Here is a 12,362-nt window from a genome sequence, read left to right on the forward strand (position 1 = left end):
GAAACTCACAAAAAGTAAAAATAATTCATACCGAATAATATCCCCCTAAATGGCTTAATATATGTTAAAAATAAAAACCTATTAAGGGAACTCACAACCATTTCTTATGATGGCAATATAGCTTGTTTGATCAAGTAATCTAGTGTTAACATTCCATTGTTGTCGGCCTATCTTGTGATTCATCTATGAATATAAATGCGATTCAACTATCTCTTAAGCTTTTAAGTTTAACAGTTATGAAGTCGGCCTATCTTGATTGGTCCACGGCAGAAATAGTCTACATGGGGAATTGATTTTCGTATAAACGGAGTAATTGCAAGCTATCATAAAACTGGCTGGACGAGAAAAGTCAAGAAACGGATCCATTTTTTGATCTTCTGACTTTTCAGCATTTAGCTCCTAAGCCTATATATTCAATTCTTTCTTATGAGAATTTCTCAATGGTCAAAATAAAATAAGAAAACTGAGTTTTATAATTCTCCAATGTGGCACAAGTTCAAAACTGAGTTTTATAAAAAAAAAACTAATTTTTTCAAACAAGTGTACATGTGCAATTTCTCTTAAAATCCAACATATAACACAGTCAATCCTTAATTCCTTCACCACCACCCACCCTCTCCTCTTCACTATCCTCAACGGCGAAACCATGTCTCGCCTGCCCGAACTTCCAGGCATGAATCTTGTGTTACTCTTTCTTGTTGCCGTCTTCTTTTCCCTCATTTCAAGTGTGCCGGCTCAAGCAATTAAAGGTGGGTACTGGCCTTCATGGCGGGCCGATACAGACCCTCCATCCTCCATCCAGACCTCATACTTCACTCACCTCTTCTACGCCTTCGTCGGATTGGACTCCACAACCTACCAGCTAACCATCACGTCGACAGACGCTCAATGGATGGGCAACTTCACTTCCACTGTTCACGCCAAGAACCCACCTGCGAAGGCTCTTCTCTCCCTCGGAGGAGGCGGTGCCAGCCCAACCACTTTCGCCAACATGGCTAGCAACTCCTCTACCCGTGCCGCCTTCATCGCCTCCACCATCATGGTCGCTCGTCAGTATGGCTTCGACGGCCTTGATCTTGATTGGGAATTTCCAGCTAACGCACAGGACATGTCGAACCTCGCCGCTCTCTTCTGCGAGTGGCGTACTGCCTTCGAAAACGAGGTCCGCACCTCCCGCCGGCCACGGCTCCTCCTTTCCGCTGCCGTCTACTTCGCTTCGAACTTTTTCTTGTCCGATGTCAAGCGGGCGTACCCAGCCGACGCTATCCGTAGATACGTTGACTTCGTGAGCCCCATGTGCTATGACTACCACGGCTCTTGGGATACTTCCGCCACTGGCTCGCACGCGCTGCTTTACGACTCGACGAGCAACATCAGCACCAGCTACGGCGTCCAGTCGTGGATCGACGCGGGTGTGCCGCTGAGTAAGTTGGTCATGGGCCTACCCATGTACGGTCGTACCTGGAAGCTGAAAGATCCGAGTGTAAACGGCATCGGAGCTCCGGCAGTCGGAGTCGGCCCTAGTCGGCCTGGCGATAGTGGGGTCTTGCTCTACTATGAGGTGGTGGATTTCAACGCGGCCAATGGTGCGACGGAGGTGTTCGACGAAAAGACGGTCTCCACTTACTCTTATGCGGGAACCGATTGGATTGGGTATGATAATGCCACATCCATCAGATACAAGGTCGAGTTCGCCCGGGCCAAAAATCTAGGTGGATATTTTTTCTGGGCCCTTGGATATGATAAGGACTGGACCCTATCGAAAGAAGGTAAGCCCGTTATATTATAACGGTGTCTTTAACTAACTAAACGAACTCGTTTATTGTTGCTACGGAAGAAATCTAACAGGAGATATATTTTCATGGTTGGCAGCTTCGAGGACGTGGGACAATGGAAACTAAAACGCTACACCAAATTATGGTTACAGAATCCTCTTGCCCTCCAAACCCTTCGTTTGGTCAACCTTTCGAGAGACACTTATCATCAATTTACGTGAGAGGGGGAAACTTATGTAGGAATAAAAAAAAAGTTTATTTTCACTACTTATTGGGTAAATGATACTTATTTCTTAGATGAATAAATTAATTTCCCTTTTGGAAAGTTGTTAATATTTGGATGAAATAATTGATAATAAAATTTTTACAATTATTATTTTATTTATCAGAACATAGATAAATACATTTATTCGAGTAAGTTCCAACCATTTACCCAAATAGGTAACTCATGTAAAAGCGAACAATGTTGTCATTGATGAGGGTAAGGGCAACTTCATCACTTTCAAGGTGATGAGCCAAGGGTTCCACCTATAAAGAATTAAAAGACATTAGAGCCGCTAGAATGTGATCCGAAGGGCGACGATTCAGATGATCAAATTAGCTGAAGGCGCTCAAGGAGATCGATGTCCCAGAAAAGCGAGGGTAACTGAGAGTAATAGATTATGTAATGAGAGGCACCTGTGACCACGCGTCCCTTTTATAATCGGCATGGCCCTTGGTGTAAGTGTGGTGAGTGCTGCATAATTGCTCCACATGTTGGGGGCCATAAGGCGAGAAACAATTAAGATGTATGAACTACGTGATTGAGCGTTATCCTACCATAAATGCATTGTGGAAGGCTCGCTGAGATGATAACATTTGTAATTAAGGCCCCACATTGATGAAAGCAAAAAAACGACATTGATGCTCCCCAAGGTCCTGTGAGATGGCGAGAATGCCCTTCGAGGTGCACCACATGTCATTTGTCGATGGCATAGTCAATATTACCCGTATCATTATATATACTACAAATATTCAAGACCTCATGGATGTAGGGAGAATAATTGTTTATCATCTTTGATGGAGGATGATTTGACTCGACCCGTTGACATGACGATACGTGGACTTGACTCAGCACGAGTAATAGCTTAGCATCATGGTTTAACCGTGACCAAGTAACGAGCCAGTAGGACAGCTCGCTACATCATAACTCTCTATAGGGGGAGCTCGCTACAACGCGAGCTCCAGGTCCCCCGAGCTACTGAGAAGGGAATACTCCAAGATTATTTCAGCTCGCAAGCTAGGGAAACCAGTTCGCTCCAGCACCTAGGCAGAAGAATTGCCCCAGAGACCAACCTTGATGAGGATCACCTCGAAGTACCCCTAAGAGCTTAATACAAAGTAGCTCGCGACAAGGATAGCTCGCTACGGAGTAACTTGCGTCTGAGTGACGCGACGTTCTCAAGAAGCTTCCATCTGACCAGACCGTACTGATCAGACTACGCCACGTCTCTCGACTGACGGTGCAGTCCATGTCTTTTTGGAAGTCTGCACCCACGTCTCTCGACAGACGGAGGCGTGCTTGCTCCCTATAGGACGTGTCATCCATCCAAGCGAATAGTACACTGTAGCGATCAGATTTGACAAGAACGCCCCTATAAAAGCCCTTTTAAGCAGAGAGATAGGATCTCTCTCGAATTAGATCTGAACTCGTACTCTTACTTGCTAACGAGCTAATCTTGAGACCTAGTGATCTAGCGTGACCTACACTCTTAGCTTCTTATACTATTTTCTTCCTCCCTAGTGTTCTAACTTAAGCTTCGAAGTATTCCCGCCGGGCAAATCCCCAGGAATCTTTCTGCTTCATCTTCTCAGGTGTCGTTCATTGCCAACAAGGAGCTAGTCAGCAGCCAACTAGGAGTGCCCGGATCGTGCTGCATCATTTGGCGCCGTTTGTGGGAAACGCTTATAAAAGCCTTACTCCAAGCTTTTACACCTTCTTCTTCCAAAACTTAGCATTCTTCATGGCTTCTTCCAGCAATGCCGGACGTGGCAACAACCAAAACACTTCTAGGGAGCAACCCCAGCTTCCTACTGTTTGCATTGGACAGTTTACTGTCCCCCTCTCCGTGGATGGAGTCCCCAGTTTGAATGTGCCTTTTACAATGGCACCCACTGTTATTCCACTCCCTTCTACAGTAGGAGCAACCTTTGCTGAACCCACTGGTGCAATGCATGCGGGCCATGCAAGCTCAGATGCAACAGTTTCAACAATTCCAACTCTACCAATAACAAGTGCTGCACTAGGTTTCCCAATACCAGTACTAGCAGTAGTTTCCCTCTTTGCCTCAGGCCCAGCCTTCGGTTCCTCCTCGGCACCCAGCCACGAAGCAGACCAAGCCCTCCCGCCGGAGTGAGCAGCCTCATCGGGGAGAAGCCTCCCATGTCCAGGATCCAGCCAAGAGCCAAGCCTCTTCCCGTAGCAAGAAGGAGAGGCCGACTACCCCTGCCCCGCAGCCTATGGGCGGGTCAGGGGCTTCTCAGCCAACAAAGCCCGTGTCACCACAACCTTCTCAGTTCGAGCTCCTGCTTGCGAAGAATCCTTTCGAAGTCCTGGCCACGAACTATAGACAGGGCCCTTCGGTCCAAAGTCATCACTAGCGGTCCGAGCCTATCGAGCTCGATGACACCAAAGCGCCAAGCACCAACGCCGAGCCAGCAAAGCAACAACGAAGATGCCAGCGAGCTCGCCGAACTGCTTCCAGAGCCTCTCCCGAGCTCAAAGAAAAAGAGGAGGTATGCTTAGGTGAAGCGAAAACTTCCCCTCCTCTCGGTTTCTTCCCCGCTATCTCTAGAACTCCTTGCTGTCCCCATGCCAAGGGATTTCAAGCTCCCTCCCTTAGACAAGTATGATGGGTCTTTCGATCCAAATGACCATGTGGATGCCTTCCAGTCCCAGAGGCACCTAGCACGAGCTAGCGAGTCCTGCATGTGCATGGCCTTTTCCACTACCTTTAAAGGAGTGGCCCGCACTTGGTACCAAAACCTCATGCCCGGCTCGATAAGAAGTTGGGCGCAATCCGTGCAGGTTTTCACCTCTCACTTCGTCACCAGCAAGAGGTGCCCGCGAACTTAGGAGAGCCTCCTCGGCATAGTGCAAAAGGAAGGGGAGTCCATCCGGAGCTACATCAAGTGCTTCAATGACGCTTGTTTGCAGATACCCGACCTAGATCCCGTAGTTTGCCTCACAACAGCCAAGCGAGGTATCACCCATAAGGAGTTCAAGTGGCACGTAGTTGTCATCCAACCCAAAACCATGACCGAGTTCCTTAAGCTCGCGGATCGGTTCATTGGAACCAAGGAGGAAATCAACTAGAAGGGCGAGCATGCCCCAGAAAAAAGAAAGAGAGAGTCGGAGCCCTCGTCTCAAGGCGACAACGGGAAAAGGAAGGACATAGCTCAGAGGTAAGGCCAATCCAGCCTTCCCGAGCTCCAACAGCAGAAAGGGACTACATGCCCCTCAACACAAAACGGGCTGAGATCATCATGGCGATCAAGGACGCTCTGTACGTGAAGTGGCCACCTCGGCTGAAGGCCGACCCTAGCACCCGGAATAAAAATTTGTATTGTAGCTTTCATAAAGATCACAGTCATAGTATCGAAAGTTGTAAAAACCTCCGCGATGAGATAGAAGAACTCATATGTCGTGGATATTTACGTAATATTGTACATAATATTAATAATATAAATAATAATAAAATAATAATAATAATAATAATAATAATAATAATAATAATAATAATAAAGCAAGTCAACATGGGGAGTAAGGTAGAGACGCTCCCGACTCTAGGAGGCAACCAGAGCAACCGCAGAAGCAGCTCCCCGAGGAGAGACCAGTTTAGGGGATCATCCATGTTATAGTTAGAGGCTCGATCGTGGCGGGCTGCACCTCAGCAGCAGCTCACGCATCAGCTCGTGAGACCGATAGGGAGGGGCAGAACCCTCTGAAGTGACCAAGGACAGAAGACCCCATCTTCTTCACAGAGAACGACGCACGCGGTCTCCATTATCCCCATGACGGCGTGCTCATCATAAAAGTGAAGATCAATGACTTCGAAGTCAAGTGAGTCCTCATCGATTCAGGCAGCTCGGCTGACATCCTCTTCAAAGCAGCCTTCGACAAACTCCAGCTTCAGGAGAGCGACTTAAAGCTCACAAACACTCCTCTGGTGGGCTTCAGCGAAGAGGAAGTTTGGCCCCTAGGAAGGGTGACAGTACATATGGAGGTCGGCACTTGGCCTAGCATTGTGAGGCTTAACCACGACTTCTTGGTGGTCGCAACCCCCTCCCCATACAACGCCATAGTAGGTCGGCCGATTACCCATGCTTTACGGGCTGTGGTGTCCACCTACTACTTGGCCATGAAGTTCCCCACAAACTTTGGTATCGGGGTAGCACGAGGTGACCAACTTGAGTCTCGCAAATGCTACGTCACTGCCCTCAAGGGAAAAGCCAAGGTGGCCGACGGAGCAGAGTGAGGAGCGAGTGATAGGTTTGTCGAAGCCCTCAAAATTAGTACTAGTCCCACAACAAGATATTTGCAGTAAAAGTGGTACTAGGTCGAATCCCACAGGGAGCAATTCAGTAATCTCTTATCCGAATGGATAAAGTAATTGAGTGAGAAAATTTAATAACTAAAATTAAAAGAATAAGAAAGCAATAACAAACTAAACGAACAAGAGAAAATCAGTCTTACCGAATTCTGGTTCAAGGATTCGGGTTGAATCGATTGGTCATCGATCCTAGGTAAAATTCAACAGTCTTGCAATTCAAGCATTTAACCTTAGATTTATTAGGATAACCATAATAAACCTTGTGTTTTCCTAATTCAGTTGACCAAACCCAACATTTGATCAACACTTATCACCACTCAACTGGGTACAATAGCGTTCCATATTAACCGGTGATAGCATTAAGATTTGTGAAAACAATTAAACCAAAATAACAATAATTGAGATAGTTGCAATTATTGAATCTTGTTTCATCGATTCCTTTTAGGTTAAACCATGTCAATACATTGGTCAAAGGCTATCACGAACAATTGACCGAAAAAGATATTAACCTAATTGCTACTTGTACCACTATTTGTGACAATTACGGATCACCGAAATCATGGATAGCAGTAGGAAAATCAACATTAATTCAGTTTGTCAGACTAATTAACATTAACATCCAATAAAAATGTGCACGAGAACCAATGAATACTTGAATTAAAAAGCAAGAAAATAAATTAACTACTAAACCTCACAATGGCACAATCGAGCCTCCCCCCTTGAACCAGAAAAAAAAAGAAGCTTAGCTGCTCATGATCTGCGAAACCTCCATGCTCTGCTTCTCCATGGCCGAACTGCTCTCTTGAGTTTCTTGAGTTGCTTGGTGATCTCTTGGATCTAGGAGTGAGTGATCCTAGAGCTGGTTCGCCCCCCCTCTTTATATAGCCAAAGGAGAGGGCTGTTTTCCAACTCCTTCTAGGAGATCATCTTTTCTTTAGGGAGTCTTGATCTTCTTTGAACTAATCCTATCATATCTCTTATCTAATGATCTAATCTCAATCTTCTTATCTCTCTAGGATTACATTCAAGAATTTAGATCTGATAAGGCTCTCTCTTTGGAGATTATATTCGATATTTGGACTCTTGACTCTTGAATTCGAGTTGGGCTGCTTTAAAACTTGGGCTGCTTCAAGGTACTTATGCGAATTGGGCTTAAGTTGTGAAATGGGCCTGCCTACGAACTTGTTCTGACTTCGGGCTCATTTTCGTACTTGATGCGGGCCGTATATGTCAAAACCAGAACATATCAGTTGTGGGTCTTCCTTTTATCTTTCTAATGCTTCTTGAATTGTCCAATTCGGAGTCCGGAATTGAGAGTTACGCCCAAATTACTGACTATCACCGAAACTGTGCAAAATCACCCGATTTGCCCTGTTTTCTTCCAATTGCCTTTTTTATTGCCCTGAATCGAAATACAAGAGTAATGAGTTCATTTAAGTGCTAAATAAATGTAAAAGAGTGAATATTAGGGGATAAAAATAGAGTTCTTTTTTGTCTCATCAACGAGCTGCACCTACAGAGAAGACTATCTCTATCCCAGCCTCGACAGAGGACCCTGCCCGAATGCTTCAAATCGGTGCTTCCATCGAGGAGCCCCTGTGATCCGAGCTAGTATGCTTTCTACTTAAGAACTTAGATATTTTTGCTTGGTCCACGGTAGAAATGCCTGACATAAACCACAACATCATAACTCATAAGTTTAATACTGATCCTGTAGTTAGGCCCGTTAAACAGAAGAAACGCAATCTAGCCCCAGAGCGATGGAGGGCAGTCGACGAGAAGGTCGGGAAGATCTTTGCAACCAATTTTATCAGGGAAGTCCATTACCCGAGCTGGGTGGCCAACCCCATTCTAGTGAAAAAGGCTAACGGTAAATGGTGCATGTGCGTCGACTACACCGACCTGAACCGAGCTTGCCCAAAGGACTGCATTCCACTCCCCAGGATTGACCGCCAAGTGGACGCGACCTCGGGGCATGAGCTGCTGAGCTTTCTATATGCCTACTCGGGCTACAATCGAATCAGGATGGACCTAGCCGATGAAGAGAAAACTGCCTTCATAACCGAGCTCGGCCTGTACTATTACAAGGTCATGCCCTTCGGATTAAAAAATGTCGGGGCAACCTTCTAAAGACTTGTAAATAAACTGTTTGAGCCATTAATTGGCCAAAAGGTGGAATGTTATGTAGATGACATGGTCATCAAAACCCAACTTTCTTGTGACTTAATACAAGACTTGAACTTAGTTTTTGAAATTCTGCGTAAATTCAATATGAAGTTGAACCCGAATAAGTGTGTCTTTGGAGTCGCCTCGGGTAAATTCCTGGGGTACATTGTGAATCGGCGCGGTATTGAGGCCAACCCGGACAGAATATAGGCCATCTTAGAAATGAGACTGCCTCGAAAAGTGAAGGAGGTTCAGAGGTTGAACGGTAGAATAGCCGCTCTGAGCCGCTTCATATCCAAATCAACAGATCACTGCTTGTCGTTCTTTAAGGCAATGAAAAGCAAAGGGTTCGAATGGACCCAAGATTGTCAGCTCGCATTTGACGAGCTCAAAAAGTACCTCACTAGTGTACTGGTCTTAACCCGGCCCGAAGAGGGCGATGTTTTAGAGTTGTATCTCTCGGCCAGCAACAAAGTGGTCAGCTTGATACTAATAAAAGAAGTAGATCGGGTCCAGCGACCTATCTACTATGTTAGTAAAGTGCTATAGGGAGTAGAGACAAGATACTTGGAGATAGAAAAATTGGCCTACGCACTGGTTATCGCAGCCCAAAAGCTCCGCCCGTACTTCTAGGCTCACACTGTTATCATCCTCACCAACAAACCTCTGAGGCAAGTCTTACTCAAGCCCGAAGTCTCTGGTCGACTGACGAAGTGGTCCGTTGAGCTCAGTGAGTGCGATCTCCAATATAAGCCCAATGGCGGTTGGTTATTAAGGCTGAAGCCTTAGCAAATTTCGTTGCAGAATGCACTTACAACTCCGAAGTCCCCAGGCCGGTTGAGCACGAGGCCCCCAGTTCGGGCAAGCCCGGAGCTCCCAGGCCTGTTGAGTCCGAGCACCATGAGGTAGCAGCCAGTGTGGCATCTCTCCTAGTTAAGCCAAGCGCGAACTGGGATGAGGAGCCCTCGATCCTTCACGTAGATGGCTCCTCGAACCAGTAGGGCAGCGGAGCTGGAATAGTCCTGCACGACCCAAGTGGCACAAAGTTAGAGTACGCACCACGCTTCGAGTTCGCGGCATCCAACAATGAGACGGAGTACGAAGCATTGATAGTCGGGCTAGCTCTAGCCAAAGAAATGAAAGCCAAGCACATTATCATCTGCAACGACTCCCAGCTTGTAGTCAATCAGGTCACAGGAGAATACGAAACTCGCGGACCGACTATGACTGCCTACTTAGCCAAAGTACAGGAGGCCATGTTCAACTTTCAGTCATACTTCATCAGACAAATCCCAAGGTCAGAGAATGCTGATGCCGATGCCCTGTCCCTGTTAGCCAGCACCAGTGATAACACCATGAGGACTGTGTACATAGAGGACCTGCCTCGGCCTAACATTCTCGGGGGGGGGGGGGGGGCAGAGGAGGTCGCTCTCGTCGTTCAAGTAGAGCCAAGTTGGATCGACCCGCTCGTGAGCTTCCTTCTACATGGGACCCTCCCTGCGGACCGCAATGCCGCCAGGAGGGTAGAGCGTCAGGCAACCAAATACGTCTTAATAGATGAACGGCTATACTGAAGATCCTACACGCTCCCCTACCTGCGTTGCTTGTGACCTACCGAAGCCGAGCTCGTACTCCGCGACACTCATGAAGGTCTGTGCGGCGAACACTTGGGGGCAGGGCCCTCGCACAAAAAGCACTATGATAGGGATATTACTGGCCAACGATGAAAGCAGATGCCATTGAGCTCCTTAGAAAATGTGACAAGTGCCAGAAGCACGCCAATATCCACCATTAGCCCACTGCCGAGCTCAAGTACCTCACCAGCCTGTGGCCTTTCGCACAATGGGGTATTGACATACTTGGGCCATTTCCACCAGCGACAAGCCATAGGAAGTTCTTAGTGGTAGCAGTGGATTATTTCACCAAGTGGATAGAAGCCGAACCTCTCATAACAATCACAGCTCGAAACGTCCAGAACCTCTTCTAGAAGAACATCGTATGCCACTCGGGCTACCTCGGGTCTTAATTTCTGACAACGGCAAGCAGTTTGAGGACATCAAATTCCAGAACTGGTGCCAAGACATGGGGATTCAGCAGAACTTCACTTCGGTCGCACATCCTCAAGCGAACGGTCAATCAGAGGTTACGAACAGAGCTATTCTTCGCGGACTCAAAGCACGCCTAGACCGAGCTAAAGGACTATGGGAAAATGAGCTACCCAGTGTTCTATGGGCTTACCGAACCACAAAGAAGACCGCCATAGGAGAAACTCCCTTCAACCTCACCTACGACACTGAAGCAGTCATCCCATCTGAGATTGAGGTTCCCTCGCTATGACTGGAAGCATACAACGACAAGGCGAATGAAGACGAGCTACGTACCAACCTCGACCTACTCGACGAAGAAAGGGACCTTGCATATATCACGACTGCAGCTTATCAACAAAGAGTAGATCAGTACTATAATGCCAGAATTAAGAAGCGGAACCTCCATGTCGGCGACCTGGTCCTTCGAAAAGTTATGGTACCTGAGCCTGACGTTGGTAAGATCGGACTAAATTGGGAAGGACCTTACCGAGTGAAACGAGTTCTCGGGGAAGGAACATACAAGCTCGAAACCTTTGAAGGGAAAGAAGTACCTCGGGCATGGAATATTGGCAACTTAAGGCAATATTACCTATAACTACTGAGTAGACCATGAGTCGTTCTTAGAGCCTAAGGGCCAAAATGCCAAGCTAACACGATCTTGGCACAATAAGACTCAGTCGCCTCTATGGCATGGGCGAACTATTGAGTAGACCGTGAGTCACTCCTAGAACCTAAGGGCGAAAATGTCGAGCTAACACGATCTCAGCGCAATAAGACCTAGTCGCCTCTATGGCATGGGCGAACTACTGAGTGGACCATGAGTCACTCACAGAGCCTAAGGGCTAAAATGCCGAGCTAACACGACCTCGGCGCAACAAGACCCAGTCGCCTCCATGGCATGGGAAAACTTCAAGGGCAGACTACGTCACCCCCTCAGCCTAAGGGCTAAAACATTGAGCTAACAAAAACCTCAACATTAGGAAAGACTTAGCCACTCCAGTGACGAAGGCAAAGTATGAAATATCAGAGGCGTAGGTAGCTCGGGTTTAAACCCCACGAAGCATGGCTCGTCTCGGTACATTGGTTGAACTAAGGTATAAGCAACCAATGTATAGTTCGGGCATATATGGTAACCACTTCGTGGTATACTATAGGGATGCCTTAAACGTAACTACCGAAAGGTCTTATTTTGAGTATGTAGCTCTAATAGCTCGAAGTGATGAGATCGCTTTAGCAAAAATAAAAAGAGCACACCATACTTAGAAGGAAAAAAGGAATTTCATTACTGTTTCAAAATAAATAAATAAAAAATCTGAGGTAAATAGCTCGAGAAAGTTTGACAGATGATAAAAAGGGCACAACCGCCCAACAAGATCTTTTCAAGACCGGGTTTATGGCACTCGGGAGCCACCAAAAATCATAGCAGAAAAACCAACGCCGCCAGCCTCAGGGGTCCACCTCCTCCACCTCGTCCTCATCCTCTGGGGAGTCAGGCTCTTCCTCCTCCGCCTGGTCCGCCGTCTCGAGAGACAGGCCCTTCATAGTGATGCCATCAAGATTGAACCCGAACAATTTCTTTCGGACCAACCAGCGACAGAGCTTGAATCCAGAGTGGTACGAGCTCGAGCCATACTCCACCTGGAGGTTGTGATACTCCTGGGAGTCCTTGAAGTCCCAAACCGCTCTCTCCCGCTCAGCCTTCACCATGTTGGCGAAGGAGCTCCCTCTCCTTTGCCACCCTC

The 12,362-nt window shown here is 47.0% G+C and overlaps 1 protein-coding gene across 1 annotated transcript; it reads left to right on the top strand.

Moving 5' to 3' along the window:
* Positions 1–455: 455 nt before the first annotated feature.
* LOC148869632 (class V chitinase CHIT5a-like) lies at positions 456–2,156 on the top strand. Its single transcript, XM_088972122.1, has 2 exons — positions 456–1,769; positions 1,873–2,156. Exons 1-2 carry the CDS (start codon positions 647–649, stop codon positions 1,899–1,901), a joined length of 1,152 nt encoding a protein of 383 aa, XP_088828248.1. The 5' UTR covers positions 456–646; the 3' UTR covers positions 1,902–2,156.
* The last annotated feature ends 10,206 nt before the right edge of the window (positions 2,157–12,362 follow it).

This window comes from Nelumbo lutea, chromosome 2 (assembly GCF_056320005.1).
Source record: "Nelumbo lutea isolate HS-2025 chromosome 2, American lotus-T2T, whole genome shotgun sequence".
NCBI lineage: Eukaryota > Viridiplantae > Streptophyta > Magnoliopsida > Proteales > Nelumbonaceae > Nelumbo > Nelumbo lutea.

Bases quoted from the DNA above. Each gene is read 5' to 3' on its own strand.
- LOC148869632 (XM_088972122.1), top strand. From the start codon at position 647: ATGTCTCGCCTGCCCGAACTTCCAGGCATGAATCTTGTGTTACTCTTT. The intron at 1,770-1,872 runs GTAAGCCCGTTA...CATGGTTGGCAG, and splicing joins CTGGACCCTATCGAAAGAAG to CTTCGAGGACGTGGGACAAT.